Source organism: Panthera leo, chromosome C1, assembly GCF_018350215.1.
Source record: "Panthera leo isolate Ple1 chromosome C1, P.leo_Ple1_pat1.1, whole genome shotgun sequence".
NCBI classification, from domain to species: domain Eukaryota; kingdom Metazoa; phylum Chordata; class Mammalia; order Carnivora; family Felidae; genus Panthera; species Panthera leo.
In genome coordinates, this window is record NC_056686.1 from 204,197,676 (window position 1) to 204,218,127 (window position 20,452).

Here is a 20,452-nt window from a genome sequence, read left to right on the forward strand (position 1 = left end):
TGAAGTAGGAATTATAAACAAGGACCTCATTAATACATTTAGTCACATGCAAAGATTTTGATATAGCATGCTGACCCCATGAAACATTACTCCACCAACTAAGCATTTAATATGAAGCAGGCCACAGTTCCTTGGGTGGAACTAAGGAACTCATTCATTCAATGAACATTTAATGAGATCCCACTATGTTCCGTATTCATTACTGGTGTCACTTGTCTGGTTATGCCACAAAAATATTACCGGGAAAAACTCAAATCCCAAATATCTATCAACAAGGGAAAAACTACATATAATGTCGGATGTTCATACTTCAGAATGTTAATTATCCATCATGAAGGATGAAGAGAAGTCATATCCTCTAACACGGAGTAATGTCCATGATAAATAGTCAAGTGTCGTAAAAAACAAGATGATAATTGAGGGGATGATTCTATTTCTGTTAATTTTGTAAATACATGAAGATAGATGACATTCGGGCTGCCTGCCAAATTATAAAGAGTGGTCACTCATAAAAAGTTGAAGAGTTTGAGGCATATAGTTCTTTGGTAATGTTACATTCTTCAATTAAATGACAAAACGAAAAAGCAAACCCAAAACCCCGAGTAGTAAAGTTCAATGATAAGAAAGTCAAACTTCTCGCAGGACCACCTCTGTTTTACACAGTAGTAACTGAAAAGCCATTTGCACAGTCTTTTTTTTCCAAAGACTCAAGTCTTAACAGAATAACGATGTCTTAATTCATTTTTTTTGAAAGGTACGAGAAAGCTCGGTGAGGCTAAAATAAGTCATCAACTCTGAAATAGCAGATTCAAAAGTCCCTAACTGAGATAATTTCCTATGTGATGCTCCGGTGAGCCCAAAATAGAGACCACTCCATGATTTCACACTTACAAAAGAACCCTGGTCACACGAAGAAGGGAAGATTTAAGAAAAAGTATCACAGAAAGAGGACAATAATTAAACCCTGCTCTTTTATATAAAGAATTGCGTCTTTCAGTGATCACAGCCGGGCTTCAAAGCTGAAGATAAAAGCAACCATGTGATTCAAGTAATTGATTCTTAAAGACCTGATTCAAAGGTAGAAGAAAAATTTCAAAGGTGGAAAGGATATGGAGCAACATTTCTCTGAACTATATTCGTAATGCTTCCTTTCCCATACCTCTTTCTCCTAAACTCTTTCTACAGCATAGTAAGAAAGCAAAGTAATTTCTTCTTCGTTGTCTTTTTTTTTTTTTTTTAACATAACTCTCTCCCACTTTTCAGAGCACAAATCTGAAATATTTCTGTTAGGGCCATCAAAGCGTTTCTATCTTGCTGTCTCTCAGAAGAGCTTTTAATGATCCCTTTTGCTGATACGAAGGCATCGCATTTTAATAACAGATAATAGAGGTCCTAGATAGATATCTATGAACCCAAACAACCTACAGCAAAACCGTGTATTTCAGCAAGGCTTGATTCCTATGTAGTTTAACTTTGTCACAGTTGTGATTCTTTGACTTTAAGAGTGACTCCAGAAAAAAAAAAAAAAAAAGACTTTTTTTATTAGTATTATTTTTATATATACTCTCTAAAATATCTCTCATTAATATTTCACAAAGAGTAAATCTGTGACTTTCCTTTCATTTTTCAGCTTTTTAATTAAGCAAAGACTATATTAATAAAGAATCCTCTCCTCTCTTCCTCTGCTTAATGTTCCTGAAGGAATGCAGACAAAGGTATAAAACATCTGGACCATTTCCTCAATGGGGGGTACATGTGGGGCTCTGCGGGGAGGTGGGGGGTGGTCCAAGGTGTATATTTTCTTTTCCTTCTTCCAACAGCCTGAGGAGACCCGGCCACCAGACAAACTAGAACTTACTTGTCCTCTGCGGCCAATCACGAGGCAAGTTCACACCACTGCTGAAGCCAGCCAGGGGTAGGTTCTCCCGGAGGAGGAAGTGTCGTTCTGTCCCCAACTGTCCCCAGCGTCCCTGGAGGACTCCATGAGCATGGACTGCTTGGGGGTAAGAACGCCAAGAGGAAGTGTCGTTCTGTCCCCAAAGTCCCTTGAGGACTCCGGCAGATGACGAGGCTTAGATTCAAACAACAGCACCCCCCGGGCACCCCCCCCCCCGGCCATTTTTGTCCAAGGATCCTTTGTCAAACATGTAAGACCTGAATCCGTCTTCACTCTGACCCCCCGGACCCCAGGGAAGATGGATGAGGAAGCGGGTGACCTTTCACCTGCTTTAGTGGGCCTGCAACAGTAGGCCCACTGGAAAGACAATTGGGGAGGAACCTGTTGCCAGAGTTCTGAAGACTGCCAGTTCCCCCTTTATATCCCTCCTAAAGCTCTCTTTGCAACCCTGGTCTTTCTTGTCCCGCCCCCAAATCACTTTCCTCTCACTCAAAGGACAGCTCTCTTTCCTGCAGGGGAGAGATCAAATGACACCCTCCAGATATCATTTTCAACATGAAGTGTGAAAATACACATTATTGTTGGTTAAGGCAAGGGCCCTGCTTCCTTCCTATCTTTAGCCTTGACGTCCCCGAGTGGCTGGGAGATTGAGTTTCTCTTTTACTTTTCCAACTCAATACCCTTAAACGTCCACAGCTTTGGGAAGAGCAAGTGATCAAAAACTTGCTAGCATTAACATGGGCTTAATGTTTTATGGTCTAAAAGGTGACTTTTACTACTCCTACATCACTGTGTCCTCGTCGAGGACTACAAGCTAAGTAGAGTTATCGTCAACCCATTTTACAGATGAAGAAACAAAGCTCAGAGGGCTTAAGAAACGGGCCCAAGGTCACACCGTTAAGTGACCACACTGAGACACATTTCTTTGTCTCAGTGCTCTTTCTGCTCTACCTGGATGCGTCCCAGTAATGACGTCAAGGATGGAGACGACTATTTTTATTACTGTTAAGATTTTTACGGGCTTGAGTCATCTTTAAAAAGTTTCACTCAAGTTTGGATCTGAAGAATCTTGCCATTCAAGTTTTTCCTTCCTCCCTAAATTCATCAGCAAGTCCTCCCTGGTGGTATTAAAAACAAACAAACAAACAACGTGCAAGATTTTGGTCAAAAATGTCTTCTTGAAAGAGTTAATCATTTTATGAGCAGCAAAGAAAATATCAGAGTGAAAACAATAAAGATTCAAAAGGAAAAAAAAAAAAAAAAAGAAGGCCTCCACCTCCCCTTCCATTAAATATCTGGCCTTGTGTTAGGAACAGTTTGCTTAGAAATGGACTGGACCTAAAACACCGAGCCCCACCCTTTCCATGAACCATATGATTAACTGGATTCCCAAGATTATTTCCATAAAGCAAACCACTAAAATGTTCAATTGCCTTTACATTCACTTCCCCCTCCATCTTTTTCTCTTCTTCTTCTAATTTGGGCTGTAAAACTGTCAAGGACTTTCACAGGGCAGCAATGTATGAGTTACTGGGCTCTGTGACAATTGAAAATCAATGACATTAGATACAGAGATTCCTAATGCCAGAGCAGGAAATGGAAGACAATGGTGGTTTTTTTTTTTTTCTTTTAAATATATGTAAGAATCTTGACATGGGAAGACATGCAAGTCCTGTGTTACAAAAATCGAAGAGGCAGAATAATTTACTCTAGATGTGATGCGGTGTCATTGTCCTGTTCACGTCACTGTTCCTGCTATGATGATTGCAATCTAGGTGCCAATAACAATGCTCTCATATATGTTCTAATACTCCTACCAGAATATACTTCAGGGTTTCAATTTGGTAGAGCCGATCTAGTAGCTGCTAAGTCAAGAGCCAACACAGTGACCGAGAAATTAATCGTTGTAAACAAACAAACAAACAACTTTAACAACCAACCTAAAAGTTTTCAAATTTACAAGTTTACCTTTTCACTCTGGGTCAATAGAAAAGGTAGCCAGCCTTCATTGTTTTATTTACGATGGATTTACGACGTTCCTTGTTAGCTGCTCCTAGAAATAACTAGCAAATCAGGAGTGCCACTTTAAAACAGCAAAAAGTATAAAGGGGAAAAATGCATAACCTATGACATCAAATTACCAAAAATGCAACTTTCTTGAGGTTATAACTGTTGATTTCCAGTCAGTCAAGTGGATTGTTCCATGGCTAATCCCACCCTGTCATTAAGATGGTTGAAATGCCAGACAAATTGTTTGGCAGTCAGTTATTGCGGGGTCTTTAATCACCAAATCAGATGAACCATGTGGCAATCAGTCTACAGCTCAACAGTCACCCTGAGAAAAGATTAATCGGATCCGTTCCATAGTCGGGACCAGAGTTACACTGTTTAGCAGTAACCATAAGATTGGTGGCAGCAGACTATTGATAACCACTAAAAATAAAACATCAAGCAAAAATAACAACGGTAGGCATGACTGAGCTTTTTAAGCCTTAATCCACACACAACATGAGCAATCCATCTAAATATGAACTTTTTTCATCCCCCTGCTCAGAAACAAAGCCGCTGCAAAGAAAACTCTTTTACATAAACACCCCAGGAAGGAGAAATAAGGGAAGGAAGAATTGCATACACTAAACTTCAGCAAAGAAAATCGTCTTGGTAATATGATAAGTAGTAATTAACGTGATAGAAAAAAGTCTCGATTTCTTCAAAAACTCAATAACCAAAATGGATCACAATTTACTATGGCTTCCGACCATACAGATCAAGTAAGACTCTCATTAGCTCTTTATCACCTCCTCGGGGAAATCAAGAGGTCTTTCATCAAGATTAATGTCACTTGCAGACCCTATCAATGGGTGCTCGGTGGAACAGAGTGTACTTGAAACCTTGTCACTCCATTTTGTCTATACTCCACTCCACTCGTCTACACTGGCCCATGAGACAGGAAAAACTGGACTTTCTTCACACAGCTCGATTTTAATCAGTGGGAGGGAATTGCAAGAATGCAATCCTAATGTCACCGTTAAGTCGTTCCTGTACATACATACGCGACGAGAGATATTTAACCATTGCTGCCATTTCCCCAGGTCTGTAGACAGCAAAACTATGGCTTGAAAACGTGTCTGCCTGCTTAAAGTAAGGATCAATCGAGTCTGTTTCTTCCACTTGTTCATTTACATTTCAGAGGGCACATCAAGCCAGTTCAGATCTAAGTGCCTGTTAGCAAATGTGTTTGGCCTTCTGCTGATTACACAGCATCATTTATTTTGTCAGTATTAGAAATGTCTTAGCCTTGCCACCTGGAGCTATAGCACTTACTCATTAGACCCCTCTGTCCCACCACATCCCACAGGGGCTGCTAATTACTGGCTTTACTCCATTTAGTCTCATCTCTGATTTAATTACGTGCACTAAGCCCTAATGAAAAGTACAATATGGCTCTCCTTACCTTGGCATTCTCCATTCCACTCTTCATGCCCAGCATTGCATAGGCAGTTGCCAATGGGTACCAGCCACTCACCATCTGCCCCACAGTACATTTTTGGCACATCCTTTTCTTCTGAGTTGTTGACACAGGAGCCTCGAACTTCCACCAGGGAAGACGTATCAGCCCCTGTGATGGTGTCTGGAAATTGGGCCAGGTTGCGAACGGTGAGCGGACACTTCTTATAGAACACGCGGACCGACACCAGGGCAATGCAGGCCCCCACATCCTGAAAAGCCAGGTAAAACCCCTTTTTGCTCAGTGGCCCTACATCCCGGATCTCAGTGTTCAGCTTCATGATTCTGTCACCAATGTCCACTTGGGTGAAGCTCTCGTCGGCCGCAATGGTGTCAATCTTGGCAAACTGGCTCTCTCGGATGAAACGCTCTTTGTCATTGTCCGATTCATAGTAGTACAGGTTAAACGTCTCCTTGCAAGTCCCCATGACACCCGGAAGACTGTTGCAGTCTCTCAAGGTGAACTTGATCTCAATGTACACCCTCTGAGCCCCTTCTCGGGTGATCCAATCAGTTCGTAGCCAGTTATTCTGACTGGGTTCCATCACATTGCACACTTGGTAGGTTCGGATTGGTGTATTTTTTTCATCCATTATACTCACTTCCTCCCACTGCAAAGATCCAGAGGAAATGTATCAATTACAAAATGTCATCATACGGTGATTTGTCAATTCCGTTTTACCCTCGCAGGACAGTGATGATTTTTGTTCCAGTGAGGAAGCAAACTCCTGAGCATCAACCCTCACTAATGAAACGTCTTATGGGAGACAAGACAACATTTTATTGGGGAAGTATTTTTTTTATTTTTTGTTTTCTGGTTTGTGTGTGTGTGTGTGTGTGTGTGTTTGTGGTTGTTTCATTCTTTTGCCTAAAATCCAGAGGCATTGGTAGATTTATTGCTTATGAGTTCACTAGCAGTTCCTTGTGGTGGTCCAACAACCTCAAATTCACCTATTACAACAGCTACAATTTCAAGTGGCAACAGTTCAAATTTACTCATAAATGAAAAACTAGTATGTGTATTGTTTCAACAACTGAGCAGAGACCTGCAAATTAAGAGCAGGAAGAAAGAAGCTTGCCAAAGGAAGACAATTATCAGTTAATTAGTGGTGCTCCTGTCAGAACTTTGCTCTCTAATACCTAAAAAAAAAATGTCAGTCGATTTTTTTTTTTTTTTTTTTTTTGGCACCGTCCCTATTCTTTAAAGAGGTAAAGAAAATCTCACTCTTCTGGTTTTGGTAATCCTGGGAAGACAGAGAGCAAACTTTATGGTTGGATTTCTCAAATCCACTGTCTTTCATAACAATGAGACACCTTTCCAGAGCAATGGATTCAATGAATTATGTATATTCTGATTTTTATATACATATTCCTATTTTTAAAACACATACCCGTAAGGAAACAAGAACGCACATATGCCTCTTCCAAATATTCTGTGGACATTGAAAATAAAATAGTAGGTGGTATCTATGATTGAAAGCCCAAGAAAATTAAAGAAGGCTTTTAGGGTTTTCTTTGCAATCGACTTCCTCACATAAAGATTCTACTGGTGGGACAGTCTGAACTCACTGCGACTAGAGTCGTAATTGCACTCTTGCCACAGCTTTTAAAAATAATCCTAAGAGCAACAAGATTGTTTGGGGGCTCCTAGAGGGCTAGCAGGAAGCCTCCAATTCTCCCCTAATATCTACACTGATGCATTTATATAGATCTGGTATAAATCAGCTTAAGTATCTAACACATGAATATAATTAGAAGAAAAAAAAGATAGTTTAAAAAAAATTCATATTCCATAATAGCCCCACTTAAAGCTCCATTCAATCCAATGAAGTACGTACAACCATAATGTATCTTTTAACGGGTTTTCCATCTGTGCATTGGAAAACTATTAATGGATGGAAATGTTACTCTGTGAAGGGCCACACTGCATAAAATTCTGTATCCCTTTCATCTGCGACCATTATGAAAGTTGGAACGGGGAGGGATAAGTGCCCTGTGGTGATTAAAATTTCTTTTTATCCGCTAAGCAATAAATCACCAGTAATTTACTTATTTGGGGAAATTCATGTAAATCCAAAAATAGATCTCCACCTTCAAAAAAACCCTACTCAGCATGCTTCTCATCTCAGAACAAAGGGAATATGGAAAAACGCATTTATCAATGTAAATGAAAGCACACAGGGATATCTCCATAGAGTTCACACAGGATAGTTTGGGTCGAATGTGAATTTTCCAGCCTGACCTTAATTGTCTAAACACATTCATCAATTCACCAGAACAATGACAAATCTCGGCCTTAGTTTTGTATTTTACAATCAGTATCAGAAACTCAATATACTCCTTTAAAGGGCCGCTGCCAAGAAATTAGGTTTTTGCTACAATGTTGCCATCAGGAGCCATTCCTTTCAATTATTCTATGTTCTGCTTAGTTGTTCTTACAGAAAAAAAGAGAACAGGGAGTTGTCTCTGACTGTATTTCATATCTGACTTTGTGGTATTGTTAAGTTTTCCCTTCCTCTTTAAAAATAACAATAACAACAAATAAAGGACAACACTTATTGACCAAACCGTGATCCCGAGTTTCCAGCCAAGAAAGATATAAGCCGTTCTCCCTACAGGTAGAAATTTCAGAATAACCAAAAGATACAAATGTGCTTTTATGTTTAGCTAGAAAGAACTTTTTAAAGCCAATCCATCCATACTTGGTAGATAATCCAATTCATACCTTCATTCTAAGCCTGAAAAAGTCTTCTTAAATTACAAGATCTACAGATTAATGAGACTTTATAATTCGGCACACAATTTCTCAATGGCTACTATATATTTTGGAATGACTAATTCTATTATACATAAACAAAATGTCATTTCCAGCCCCTTGCAATAATATCTAAAATGTTACACCCCTAATACTTAAGGAGAGGAAAAAAAAAACAAAAAAAAAAACAACTACATTCTGCATTCAGAAGTCCACATTAGGTCCATAAAAAGTTCTGGGTTGTACACAATCAGCTATATACGCACAGTATTATTTTAAGAGACTTCAAGACGACCGAAAGAAGTTTTGTGTTTAGAAAAAGTGAGCAGGTGTCCTTTCAGCAGTTGGGGGGTGGGTGCAGGATGTGGGATGTCTACAGCATATTAAGTTGCGGTAAAAGCTTTCCAGAAACTAGATAGACCATAGGCTGTACTCAGAAATGTGTCATTCCTTGCTTTTAAACAGATCACATGTATATTTAGTGTAGCAAGGCAGGTCCAAAATCATATTCGATGCCTTCTCCCTTCAAACTTGAGAGTGGCCAATAAGAAAATAAGGCTCATTAAATTTTCAAAGTACTGATGCGTTCCATCCTCAATTTTGTTCTAATACAGTCAACCTACAGAGCTATCCTCCTGGTACAGCATGGGAAAGCCTCCCTGAATCAGTGACCTTTCCAGGGTATAGGATTAACAAGAGGCTGACTCTCACAAGATAAAGCTGTACCTTTCTTCGCATTCAAAGGATGAGGGCAATTGCCTGCAATCAGCAGTGAATACAGCCTGTCTACACTGCCAGAGGCCTGCCAATCACTCTCCCTCCCTTTAAAAAAATGGTTTTGAGGCCCGACTAGAATTTTTCAGCAGAGATCCAACCAAGTGCAGTCAAGTTCAGGCGGATAAACAGGAAGGCAAGGCGACCTCCGGTTTATTTCATGTGGATTACACGACCTCTTTTGGAAAAAGACCGCCTAAGAGTCTCCATTTGCGTTACTACTTTCTTGCCTTATTTTTGAAGTCCACCTTTTACAAGTTTCTGTGAATCTTTACTTTTTTCATCCTTTATTGTTGATTCAATGGACAGGTGGTGTGAGGTACCATACCGGGAGCTGGCCTTAGGGCTTTCGCCTGCTAAACACTCCCTCTTTCACCTCCATTGTTTTTAATCAACTGACTCTGTCATAGATTATCAAGCATATAAAAGTAGAATGATCTACTTAATTTTTAAAGGAGGTGAGAATTACTTTAAATTTGGCAGAAGCCAGAGTTAACATGCTAAATGGATTTCTTTCCAAAGCTGATGCATTCTGACCTGTTCTGAAGGGCGGAGGGGGGAAGATGTGGCCATTGACCTAACTGTGGTCTTAAATCTTCAGGAGGCAGGGATGGCAAATTTGAGAAGAAATGAACAGTGATGAACTCTCTCATACTTTATCTTCTAGCTTCCCCTTTCCCAAAGATTCAAGATTCCAAATATTTAAACTTTCCACATTCAGCACCAACAATTCAAAAGCTTGTTGTTGTTGTTGTTGTTGTTGTTTTGGTTCGTTCATTTGTTTGTTTGTTTCTGCATATATTGTGCCTCTGGCACAAGTTCATAGGTCTTTCTCTTTGTGTGCAAGAGAGCTGCAGATAGCAAGGTAAGGACCATCCCCATCACCCCCCACCCCCACCCCCGCCCTGTTGCTTACACATAGAACTAAACCTGTACCTGCTGCAATCAGAAAATGTTTTCTCCCTGGTATCTTTACTTATGCATTTTCCTCATCTGGAAACAGAACAATTGCTCTAAAATGAACCCTGTCAGGACTTCATGGCCATCACATTAATAGGCACGAATTCTAATTTGGTCCCTGGATTGTATTTCTTGAGGGTATTTTAGTTTTAAATAGGCATCTAAATCTATGCTTCCACCAATCTCCTAATTTTGAAACCCCTTTCTGCCCTTTTGGTTTCTACTTCTTCTATGACAGAGCCATCCAAAGGGAGTATAGGATTTCTCCAACAAAGCGTAATTCACTTCATAGGCCATGGTGGAAATCTGACCCCCTCACCACAATCAACAAGAATCAAGCCATTAGGACTCTCAGAAAGTTGCTAATCACTCCTTTTTACCCTTTGGATCAGAGAGCAACTCGGAACTTACCCCTCCTTCCAGAGGGCTCGCTATCCACCCAAGTTCTCCCTGAACAGACCTGGAATCCAATAAGGTAACTGCAAGAAAACAAAGAAAAAAAAAATGGATTAATTTCCAATGGCAAAAAAACCCAATACTACAAAAACCATTTGCCTGAGCGTTTCCATATGTGCTGAGGGTGTGCATATCCAACTCTGATCAAAACCTAAACTTGGTCTCACTTATGTAAATAATCATTACTTACTTGATCTTCTCCCCTCTTTAAATCTGCACGTTCTTATTTATTTAACTTGCTTAGCATTTAAAATTCCATCCCAGGACTGAGTTGATTCATTTTCGAAAAAGGATGAATAGAGAATCTCAAGTACAATTCAAAAAATAAATATATCTATGTAGGGCAGTTACACTCCAGAGCAAAACCTGCATTCATCTCTGTCTGGTATCAACTAGAGTTATTTGTTTTTGCAAGTTTCAGATGACCACATAACTCATCGTCAAGTGAATTCTAACAGAGAGTACTCAAAGGGTCATGAAAAGGCTCTATCATTTCTTTTCTCCCTCCCCCACCAAAGACAGAGGCCCCGGATGTGGTATCCGCTCCTTTTTTTTTTTAATATGGAAGTTTCAGAGAGGGGTAATGGCAGACCTGTAGAATTAAAATGCAAACACACTGGAATATTCTCTTCCCCAGGTCTTTTGGAGGACAAGCAGAGACTTCCCCTCAGCCTAGAAGGACATCACTGGTTTGAATTTTAGGTGAGGGAGTGCTGTCTAACAGATTTAGTGTCCTTGTGCTGCACCTAAGAGGGTGGGGGATGCGGGGGTGGGAAGGCCACAGAGCTGCTACACCCCACCCAGGCTGGAACTGTCCTAGGCACCGAGGACACTGAAAAGGACACAATGGATTCTTAACCTCTCCACATTCCCTTTCCCACCGAGATCTGCAGGCCTGGGGGTCGAAAGGCCCATCTCAAAGGAACCCCTGGGTTATTAATTTGATCAGTGAGACTGGCTCTTTAGGCTGGGGGAGGGGTGGGAATAGGGAGCCCGCAACCTTGCTCCTGGGCACTCCGATTCACCATCTCACCGCCAGGCCCCTGAATTCTGCCCACCTTCCCTGTTCCATCCCCAAGTCAAAGGGCTTCAAATCAGCGCTTTCTCCCGGTTTTCCCGAGGAGCCAGAATTCCTAGGGTCTCTTAATTATTTTAAAATGTAGAGCCCTACCCTGGGTCGCTCCCGCCCGGAGTTGCGCCCCCCCTCCTCATTCCCTCTTCTGGGTCCCTAGAGAAAAGCCCGCTACATCCATTTGGATTTATGTAAGGTGGATTAGGGACACAAAGGGAACAATAAGACCCAATTTACAAAAAAAGAGAGGGAGTAGAAAGGGAGGGTAAAAGGGAGAAAAGGAAACGTGATGGGAATAAAAAGCAACAAAATGAATTAATTTTTAAGGGGGAGGAGCGGCCGGAGGGGGGAGGGGAGATACCACCCCCCTTCCTTCTACATCAGTCTACAGCTCCATCAACACCGTTTTTGTCTAGCGCTCCCAAGTTTTGCCTCCAAAAGAAAAAACAAGAAAAGGGTAAAGAAAAAGAAAAAAAAGAGGAAAGAAAAAAGAAAAAAAAATCTCTGTTACGTCTGGTGCCAGAGAGGTCTTGAGGGACGTCCTAACAAGTGTGCGAAGTAGTCAAGAGAAAGCGAGATCCATGCTTCCCCTAAAAGGAATGACCCTGGGGATGGAGGGGCCTCAGCGACCACGATGGCACCAGAAGCCAGTAAGGAAGAAGGGAGGAGATCGAGAGGGTGGGAGGGCGCCCCTTTCCTCCAAACAGTGTCTGCCGGCAGGTGTGCGAATCTCTCCGAATCTCGCCTCCGTCTGGCGAGCTCCTGGGTACCGGATGCCCAGCCAAGGCTAAGTTGGTTTTTGGCTCCCTCCTTCGGAACAGGAAAAATGATAGATTGCGCAGGGACGCGTGGACGGATTCTGGAGAGATGGACGGATGAATAGATGGATGGATGGATAGATGGCTGGGGGAGGCAGCGGGGGGCGGGGGTGTGTGTGCAAGAGTCGACGAGACGGGTGCAAGGCTAGATGCACGCTGACTTGAACACAAGCAGCACCGAACGAACACAGGCGCACACAATCAGGACACTCACGCATAGGCACACACAATCGTCCGCGTCCACGCGGGCGCCCGCGCACCCACACACACGCATTTGTGCGCGCGCGCATACACACACACACACACACACACGCATTCAATTCGCCTTTCTCTGAGATCATCAGAAACTAAATGATCAACCTCCACCTCTCCTACACGGATACAATCTTTCCAGCACGTCCGAAGAGACGCGCGGAAAATACACCCAGACGGGTCCGGTCGGTCTCGCACATTCCATCCAAACTAACCCAGTGTATAGTTCTGGGGGCAAAACCCGAAAACTAGTACGTTCAACTTGCCAGCGGGCTCCCGGGGTCTGCGGGGTTATCTGAAGAGCATGGGCGCCCTTAGGCCAGCGATCGCGCACCCGGAGCGCGCGGCCCAGCGGGGAGAAAGGTGTCTGACGCCGGGCGCTACAGAAATCAGGTCACTGGCGACCTGCGAGCGGCGCCACGACCGCTGTGCAGCTGAGGCCCCGCAGCCGGGTCCTGGGAAGCCCAGGGCTCGGGAAACTTTGCAGAAACCTGAGCTCCAAGGCTTTCGCAAGAACCCTGGAGCACCAAGCACTCACTTGGTTCCAGGCTTGCGTCCCCTCTTGACCGGGGCTGGGTTGGGAACGGTGGTAGGTCCATTTTTTTTTTTTTTTTTTTTTTTAATCCTGGCGTTAGCTCCCGTGTATCCCCTGGGGCGCCTGGAGCTCGCCTCGCTGGCGGATGCTGATAAACTTTGTCCTTTCGCTACAAACTTGGGTAGCTCCGCCGAATGCACGGTCACCTCCCGGGGCAGGCTGCCCGGCAGCTTCCCCCCTCCTCCTCGCGGATCCCCTCGTCCTGGTCCCCTTCTCCGAAGTGGGGGTGCGCCACTCACGCCAGGATCCCCTCACCCCCTCCGGCCTCGCGCTCCCGGGGATCATTCGCCCGCAGATCCACCTCTCTGCCCGGGACCGCAGAAGGACCGCCTCGCTCTTACCTTCATTCGCGGGGTACACCCTGGAACCGGTGACAGCGTCGCAAATCCCAAAGAGAAACGAAAAGAGGACGAAATAGAAAATCCCAGCCATGGTTCGCCGGTGCCAACGCTGCTCCTGCCGCTTCTATCCCAGTGGAATAAATGCTTAAGTTAGGAGTGCAGCAGGCTGAAGACATTGCCAAGGGGGTGGGCCCAGCCCGTGACGTTCAGCCGCCAGTCCGGGGCCCGCGGCCAATAGTGGCGCAGACGGGGCGGCCCGGCCCCGCCCCACTGAGCAGAGCCCGCCCCGAGGCCCCGCCCCCTCCGGGCTCCGCGGGGCGCGCTGTCTCCCGGGGCCTCGGGGCCCCAGCTCTGCCAGGTTCGCGCCCCCGCCGGAGGGAGACGGCCTGGTCCCTGGACGTCGCCTCAGGGGTCTAGCCCCTGAGCAGTGGAAGGAGCTCCGAAGACTGAATCGACTGGGGGTGGGGGGCGCGGTGGGGGGGATCCGATGAAGATTGGCAACCCCCTCTCCCCACGCCACGGGCGGTTTGAGATGGAGGAAAAGGTTCTTTTACTGCAATAAAATAAGTATAAAGTTGACCCTGCCGCTTTGCTGTCGCTTTTTTCTGAGGGTCGGAGCGTTCGCATCTCGAGCGCCCGGGCTGGCGCACCGCCCCTGGCACCCTCTGCTACCCTGCCCCGTTTGTGTCTTTACGGCGCGTTTCCAGATGAATGCTCTTTGGGGGAGTTCTGTGGCTTGATTATCTCTCTCTTCCCTGGTTCCCCAGCTGCCTGGACAGCAGAGACCCGATCGGTCCCCAACGTCCAGGGCAGCTCCCGGCCGGAGGCAAGGCTCAGTCACCGTCTCCAGAGACGGAACAAGTGACTTCTGAGCAACGGAGAAGAGCCCTCTGGTTTCACCTGGCGTTCACGCAGCGGGTCTCGCCCTGGCCGGGACAGGACTTCCCACCGCCGCAGGACGCCCGGGGAGGGCCTGGCCTGAGCTGCAGGGAACCGACTGCGTGTTACCCGGGGGTCGTCCCTGGGACCAGGCCTGGTCAGTCCGGAGCGCCGGGGCACAAGCGAAGGGCTTCAAGCGGGAGCGGGGGTGCCTGCCGCTGCCCAGACCACGCAGGTGGGGACGCGGAGGCTGCCTGGCGCGGCCGCTGCAGCTCTGCGCTCCGACGGCTGCGGGCCGCTGCTCCGCACCGCTCTCCGCGCCCGGGGGCCGGTGGAGGGCTGCAGAGGCGGCGCAAATCCTCGCAGCTGCCCCTGCCCCGGCCCGCCAGTGTCACTGTCGACCTTTGGGGGAACGCAGGCCCCACTTGGGCCTCGGTCTGTTCCCAGATGTCCCGGCTGCGGGCGCAACCATCCGAGCGCCGCCCGGCGACTGTAACGCAGCGGGCGGCCCCGGGACGGGCCCCCCGACGCGACTCGGTGCGTTCCTCCGGACCTTTAAAGGGACCCCGGTCCCCGTTGAAGCCTCCTTCTTCCCTCCCCCAGGCCGCGCCTCCTCTGTCAACCTCCAGGGTAGGACCGGGATTTTCTCCGGAGCCTGGGTCCCAGCGGGTGGGCGACCGCGGGGAGGTGGCAGGCCTTTCCCGGCGCAGGCAGCGTCTCATCATGAGGCAACCGCGCCACCTGCCGGCCAGGCGCGGGAGTGCGCGGCCCCCGCGGAAAGGCGAGCGGACAAAGACCCGCAACCTGCAACCCGCGGGGTGGAGGTGTGTCCGCGGGGTGTCTTTTCAACCGCCCGCCCACGTCCCGCGCACCCCGACCGCTCCTGCGGTGTGGTGGCCGGCCGGGGTGCCGAGGACCCAGGGGCCGTGCTTCTCGCCAGCTGGGTTACGGAAAATGGAATCAGAACGCGTTTCAAGGAGAAACTCATAACCAACACCCCCAAGGTTGCTGGAGTCGCTTCTGTCCCTGAAAAACATAAAAAGGAATCCTAGATCAAACAAGGCGGGGAGGGTAGGGCGGTGTGGAGGAACGAGGGGTCCCGGCTGCGGTTTCGGGTCGTCGGCCACCGCAGCGCATCGTGTCTCCTCGGTGGCTGGAGAGCTGCACCCTTGCAAACTCCGCAGCGGGCTGATGAGATGGGCAAGTTTTATTTGAGCACGCCGGGCGAGGCGGAGGGCCGCAGCTGTGCGGGTGGGTGGCCTAGAGGGACAGCTTGCACGGGCCCTAGGTATTTTGGCTTCTCGGTGAAAGACCCGCAATGTCCATGTCTGAGGACATGGATGTCAGTTACTGTAGCTACTGTTTTCACGCAAGTAAGAAGGGGGGGGGGGGGAATGCAGACGGGAGGATGTACCCTTATGTGTATGTATCAATTATTTAAACAACTACACGGAGTCCCTTTAAGGGATTCACTTCTAGATGCTTTGTTGTGTTTCCCTGGGTTTTATAGAAAAAAGAAAGGTGAATTTGGTCCCGGCCATTTGGCACAGCCACTGGAAAGAGGAAAGAGCGATTAACGTTTTGAAACAATAGTTGCCGGTTGCCTCTCCGCAAGAGTTTAAATTTTAGTTACTTTTCGTTTTGCGTGTACCTGTGGTTGGAATGGAGGATGGACTGCCTGCCTTCCTAAAAACAGTAACATTTCTAGAACACGCACCGTTTTTCGCCTCCTGGAATACGTGCACTGAATTTTGGAACATGGTCTTTCCAGCCCCGACTGCCTGAAAGCGAGGCTCCGTTTGCTGGGGTACATTCAGTGACTCCCCCTTTTTTTCTTCTCATTTTCCTTTTTCAGACCCCAAAGCAACCCAGTAACCTGGAAGACCAAGAGGTGGGAAATGCTATCTTGGAAAACTGAACTGTACCTTCCTCTGTAAAGAATTTCTGGCATGAATATCAGAAATGAACCGCGGAAGAGTCTGTTCACTGCCTCTACTTAGAGGAAAAGGTCTCTAACCTAAGAGGCATGATTCCTGCCCCCAAATCGGGCAAAAGCGGAATAAAAGATGATGGTCCAGTCTGTCGTCAGCCTGGAACCACTTTACTGGAAGACACAAAAATTTTCAACAAATCAATAATCCACTGGGGTCAGGAGCATACAATAGAATACCATAATCTCAAAAAGTACCTAAAACCACCATCTTTTAAAATAAATTCGCTAGGCTTTAGAATAAAACAAGCCTCCTAAATGCTGTAAGAATTCAAGAGTATTGAGGTGTCTGGGTGGCTCAGTCAATTCGGCATCTGACTCTTGATTTTGGCCCAGGTCGTGATCCCAGGGTGGGGGGGATTAAGCCTCGCATGGGGCTCAGTGCTGAGTATGGAACCTGTTTAAGATTCTCTCTCTCTCTCTCTCTCTCTCTCCCCCTCTACCCCTCTTCCCCACTCATGCTGTCTCTAAAATTAAAAAAAAAAATCTAAAAAAAAAAAAGAATTCAAGAGTATTTTGAACCCATTAAAAGACATGTCAAAATATATGTGCTTATAAGCGTAATGAATATAGTGATCCAGTATTTCAAAAATTTGGATACGTTTTTTTCCCTCCTGTACAGTGCCTATACCACAAAGACTTGAGCTACCTTTTAATTTGCAAAGACCTTTTAAAAAAGTGCCAAGTATCCCAGAGTTTCCACCTCTAAGTGGAGGGGCGGATTTCACCAAAGTGGTAACAAAAGGACCTTTGACCTCTGGACAAGTAAGCAAAGACAAAAATACATAAACGCTAGAGAGAGGATAACACCAAGAAGACGAATCCACTCGGCCTTTTACTGAACACTGCCAGATTTCTTTAAAGCTAGTTTTGTTGGACCTCCTTGGATATCACTTTTTTTTAATGTTTATTTATTTTTGAGAGAGGGAGGGAGAGAGAGAGAGAGAAAGAGAGAGGAAGCGCCCAAGGGGGATAGGGGCAAAGAGAGAGGGAGAGAGAAAATCCCAAGCAGGCTCTGAGCTGTCAGCGTAGAGCCCGACACGGGGCTTCGCTCATGATCCCTGAGATCATGATCCGAGCTGAAATCAGGAGTTGATGCTTAATTGAGTGAGCCACCCAGTCGCCCCTGGGCATCAGTCTTTTTATCCAGGGACCCCCCCACCAGTACTGCAATGACTCCCCGTCATTGCCAGAAGCAGGGTTTTCAAGACAGACCTCTAGCTGATCTGTTAGTAGCTGTGTGTCTTCGGGTAAGGCATTTAACCTCTCTGAGACATGGTTTTCTCGTGTGTGAATTGCATCTAGGTTATGTGATTCTTCTAAAAATTGAGTGAATTTTGTAGAGTACCCGGTGTGGTCTCTCACGTGCGGTAGACAGTTATTATTACTCTCAAATAATATTTTACTAATAACTTTTTCATAGTTAATAACTTAATATGAATCATGTTATATCATCAATTTAATATTAATAATTTAATGTTGTTAAGTGGGCAATCATTTATTCAGCTTGAAGCTCCCCTTCCGTGAGGAAAGTAGGCATTGTGATTTACATCTTAGGCTCCCTGAGAGGGGAGTGTTGTATTTCAACCCCTCCTGGAGTCGGGAGGGGAATAACTTCTCAATTCTTCCTTTCTTTCCTTGTTGATTTGTTACAGCTCACATTCAACCCACATTCCTAGATGGTACAGTTGGATTTGAGCCTAAGGATTACACTTATCTCCAAATTTAATAGTTTCAAAAACAATTAAGTGAAACAGGTGTGGGGAACCCAACACCCACCACCAAATCAAAATATCTGCGATCATGAATAACCGATGCTCTGTCTGATGACATAGCCAAGAAGGCACTCCTGACCACAAGCTACCGCCTGAAATAAGGTATCCTGAAACAACATTTGGTGGGCCTCCTAAAGCTCCCAGAAAACCCTTTTGGAGATTTCATCCTTTGATACCGAGACTTTGATGTTAACTCTGATGCAAATAAGAAGGCAGGACTCTTGTGAGCCCTTAACACCTGAGTGAGAAAAATGGCCCCAGAGCTCAGGTCCTGACCAGTCAGAAGAGTGAGGGCAGGACACAGAAAAAGGCCTTTCTGAGTCACTGAGAAGGAAACAGACAAGGAGTTCTCCAGGAAGAAGGCTTTTCTGAAACTTTGGCACTGGACCTGAAGTCTAATTCAGCTTTAACAAACATTTGTCAACAGAGGTTTCTTCTCAGCCCTGATGATGCGTGATACCTACCACATGGGGATGTGGGGGCTGAGCGGATACCATCAGGAACATTCTGTCATCCTCAGGACTCCTAAAAGGGTGGTGGAGAGAGAGAAAGACACTCAGTTCAGTCCTGGGACAGCTCTCGATCCCAAGAACTGAACATTTTGTGGAGAAAATGAACCTTTGTGCAAGAGAATTTGGAGGAGATCATTTGCATCGGGTTTTGGCTGCATTGGGAACAGGAGTTAAACATTGAAACTATTTTACTTTGTATTTTGCATGAAATCCTTGCTCGCAAAGAAACAGAAAATGCTGTTTACTTGGAAACCTTCAAAGAACACCTATGAAATGGTGTCCACTCAGTGTAACTCAAAATGCCAACATAAGGCTTCAAGTTACAGTGATTAAATACTTCGATATTTAATAGTTATATTGATTTATGATCATTTAAAAACTTGAAATTATAGTTGTTTTATGATGAAATATTAATGATAATATATACGTGGATAACAGAAACTGGTACAATTTTTTAAAGCCATTTTTACCAGAGAAATAATTATCTAGTTAGACAACCAATTTATGGAAGTCCTGTAATAGCCCTCTTTTTTTCCCCTCCTGAAAAACAATGTGTAATTGCAATGAAATGTTGTAGGAAAAAGAACATAACCATGAACATACTTTATGATTTACTGCATAATGAGAATGTAAGTTTGGAAACCTAACTTTTCTTTTCCCCGTGATAGTCTAAAGCATTTACAGAGTATTTTATGTCCCAAACATTTGGTTTATAATTTCCAAAGATCTCCGAATATTCTGACAACGTCTAAAATGACACATAATGCATTTCCTTATGTACAACATAAATCCTGTAAATGCTTGCTTAGATAATGGAAACTTAAAAGTGTATTTATAGAGGAAATGTTACTTTTGAAATTGTATTTATGTATCATTTTTGTAACCCAATCATTTATGCCAAACCGTAAATAGGGAAAGTCTTTTCTTTAAAAAAGATTAGGCCTCTTGACTGTTTATGCAAAGGGGCTAAGAGGAAACTCAGTCAAAACCCCGAGAAAACATAGCATATGCTCTTTTCTGCATCACATACTATGGGAGTTCCAGTGTAAATTAATGAAACCTTATTAAAATCAATTGAACACAAATACATTCCCTATATAAAGAAATACAAGGGTGAGATTCATGAACAGGGTTCGGTTCAGGTAGCGTTATTTGGGGGCATTCTGGATGTCTAATGTTGAAAACAATGAAGAACGTCTATAAAATAAATGCCAGCTCAGGAGTGTATGCATAAACCTGCATCACACAATTTTAAACGTACTAAGCAGCCCTCTGCCCCTAAGTTATAGGTAGGACCACCTTTTCTTTGACCTTGACTCTATCTGCACAAATAGACTGGGGTAAATTCAGACAAAAAATGAGTTTTATTTGAAGCAGAGGGGTAAAAAGAATTCAGTTAGTAGTGGATCACTTAACTCAAAGTGACATCTAAAGTATATCAATTCAGGAGCCCCTGGGTGGCTCAGTTGGTGAAGCACCGACTTCAGCTCAGGTTATGATCTCGCGGCTTGGGAGTTCAAGGCCCGCCTTGGGCTCTGTGCTGACAGCTCAGAGTCTGGAGCCCGCTTCCAGATTTTGTGTCTCCTTCTCTCTTCCCCTCCTCCACTCATGTGCTTGTTCCCTCTCTTCTCTCTCTCTCTCGCTCTCAAAAATAAATAAACATTAGAATTTTTTTTTTGAATCAAAACATGCACAGGTGGTTATGAGGGAGATTCCAACATATTTTAACTTTAAGAGTGAGGTCCTCTCTCTGCAATTTCAACCGGCCTATTTATATTACATTGGACACTTATAGAGGTCATTGAACATTGGCAGGAAATCAGTCAAGTCTCTTGCATCAAATGATCAATTGACTGCAGCTCAGTAAAG

General features: G+C 44.9%; 2 protein-coding genes across 21 annotated transcripts in view; one reads left to right on the forward strand and one right to left on the reverse strand.

Annotated features, from left to right (window-relative positions):
- Positions 1–14,409, reverse strand: part of EPHA4 (EPH receptor A4) — a 149,472-nt gene extending 135,063 nt beyond the window's left edge. For 5 of the 18 annotated variants that reach the window (XM_042950262.1, XM_042950264.1, XM_042950263.1 and 2 more), the window contains exons 1-3: positions 13,428–13,522; positions 10,305–10,372; positions 5,352–6,015 (exon numbers count right to left, since the gene is read on the reverse strand). In XM_042950262.1, coding sequence (XP_042806196.1) covers positions 5,352–6,015; positions 10,305–10,372; positions 13,428–13,518 — 823 coding nt within the window. In that variant the 5' untranslated portion in view covers positions 13,519–13,522. Of the gene's footprint in view, positions 1–1,823; positions 1,997–2,960; positions 3,016–5,351; positions 6,016–10,304; positions 10,373–13,427; positions 14,136–14,327 lie in introns of those variants that run through there. The other 13 variants (XM_042950275.1, XM_042950274.1, XM_042950272.1 and 10 more) reach the window with 11 other exon arrangements.
- On the forward strand, positions 14,136–18,974 carry LOC122226691. 3 transcript variants are annotated; one of them, XR_006205722.1, is made up of 3 exons: positions 14,136–14,936; positions 16,162–16,314; positions 17,952–18,974. XR_006205722.1 is itself a non-coding variant. In XM_042950278.1 (3 exons), exons 1-3 carry the CDS (start codon positions 14,139–14,141, stop codon positions 17,973–17,975), a joined length of 858 nt encoding a protein of 285 aa, XP_042806212.1. In that variant the 5' UTR covers positions 14,136–14,138; the 3' UTR covers positions 17,976–18,974. The 3 variants fall into 3 exon arrangements, 2 of the variants coding, with proteins under 2 accessions (XP_042806212.1, XP_042806211.1); XM_042950278.1 differs by having other exon boundaries at positions 16,162–16,197; XM_042950277.1 differs by lacking the exon at positions 17,952–18,974 and having other exon boundaries at positions 16,162–16,409.
- Positions 18,975–20,452: the final 1,478 nt, after the last annotated feature.

Bases quoted from the DNA above. Each gene is read 5' to 3' on its own strand.
- LOC122226691 (XM_042950277.1), top strand. From the start codon at position 14,139: ATGCTCTTTGGGGGAGTTCTGTGGCTTGATTATCTCTCTCTTCCCTGG. The intron at 14,937-16,161 runs GTAGGACCGGGA...TTCCTTTTTCAG, and splicing joins CTCCTCTGTCAACCTCCAGG to ACCCCAAAGCAACCCAGTAA.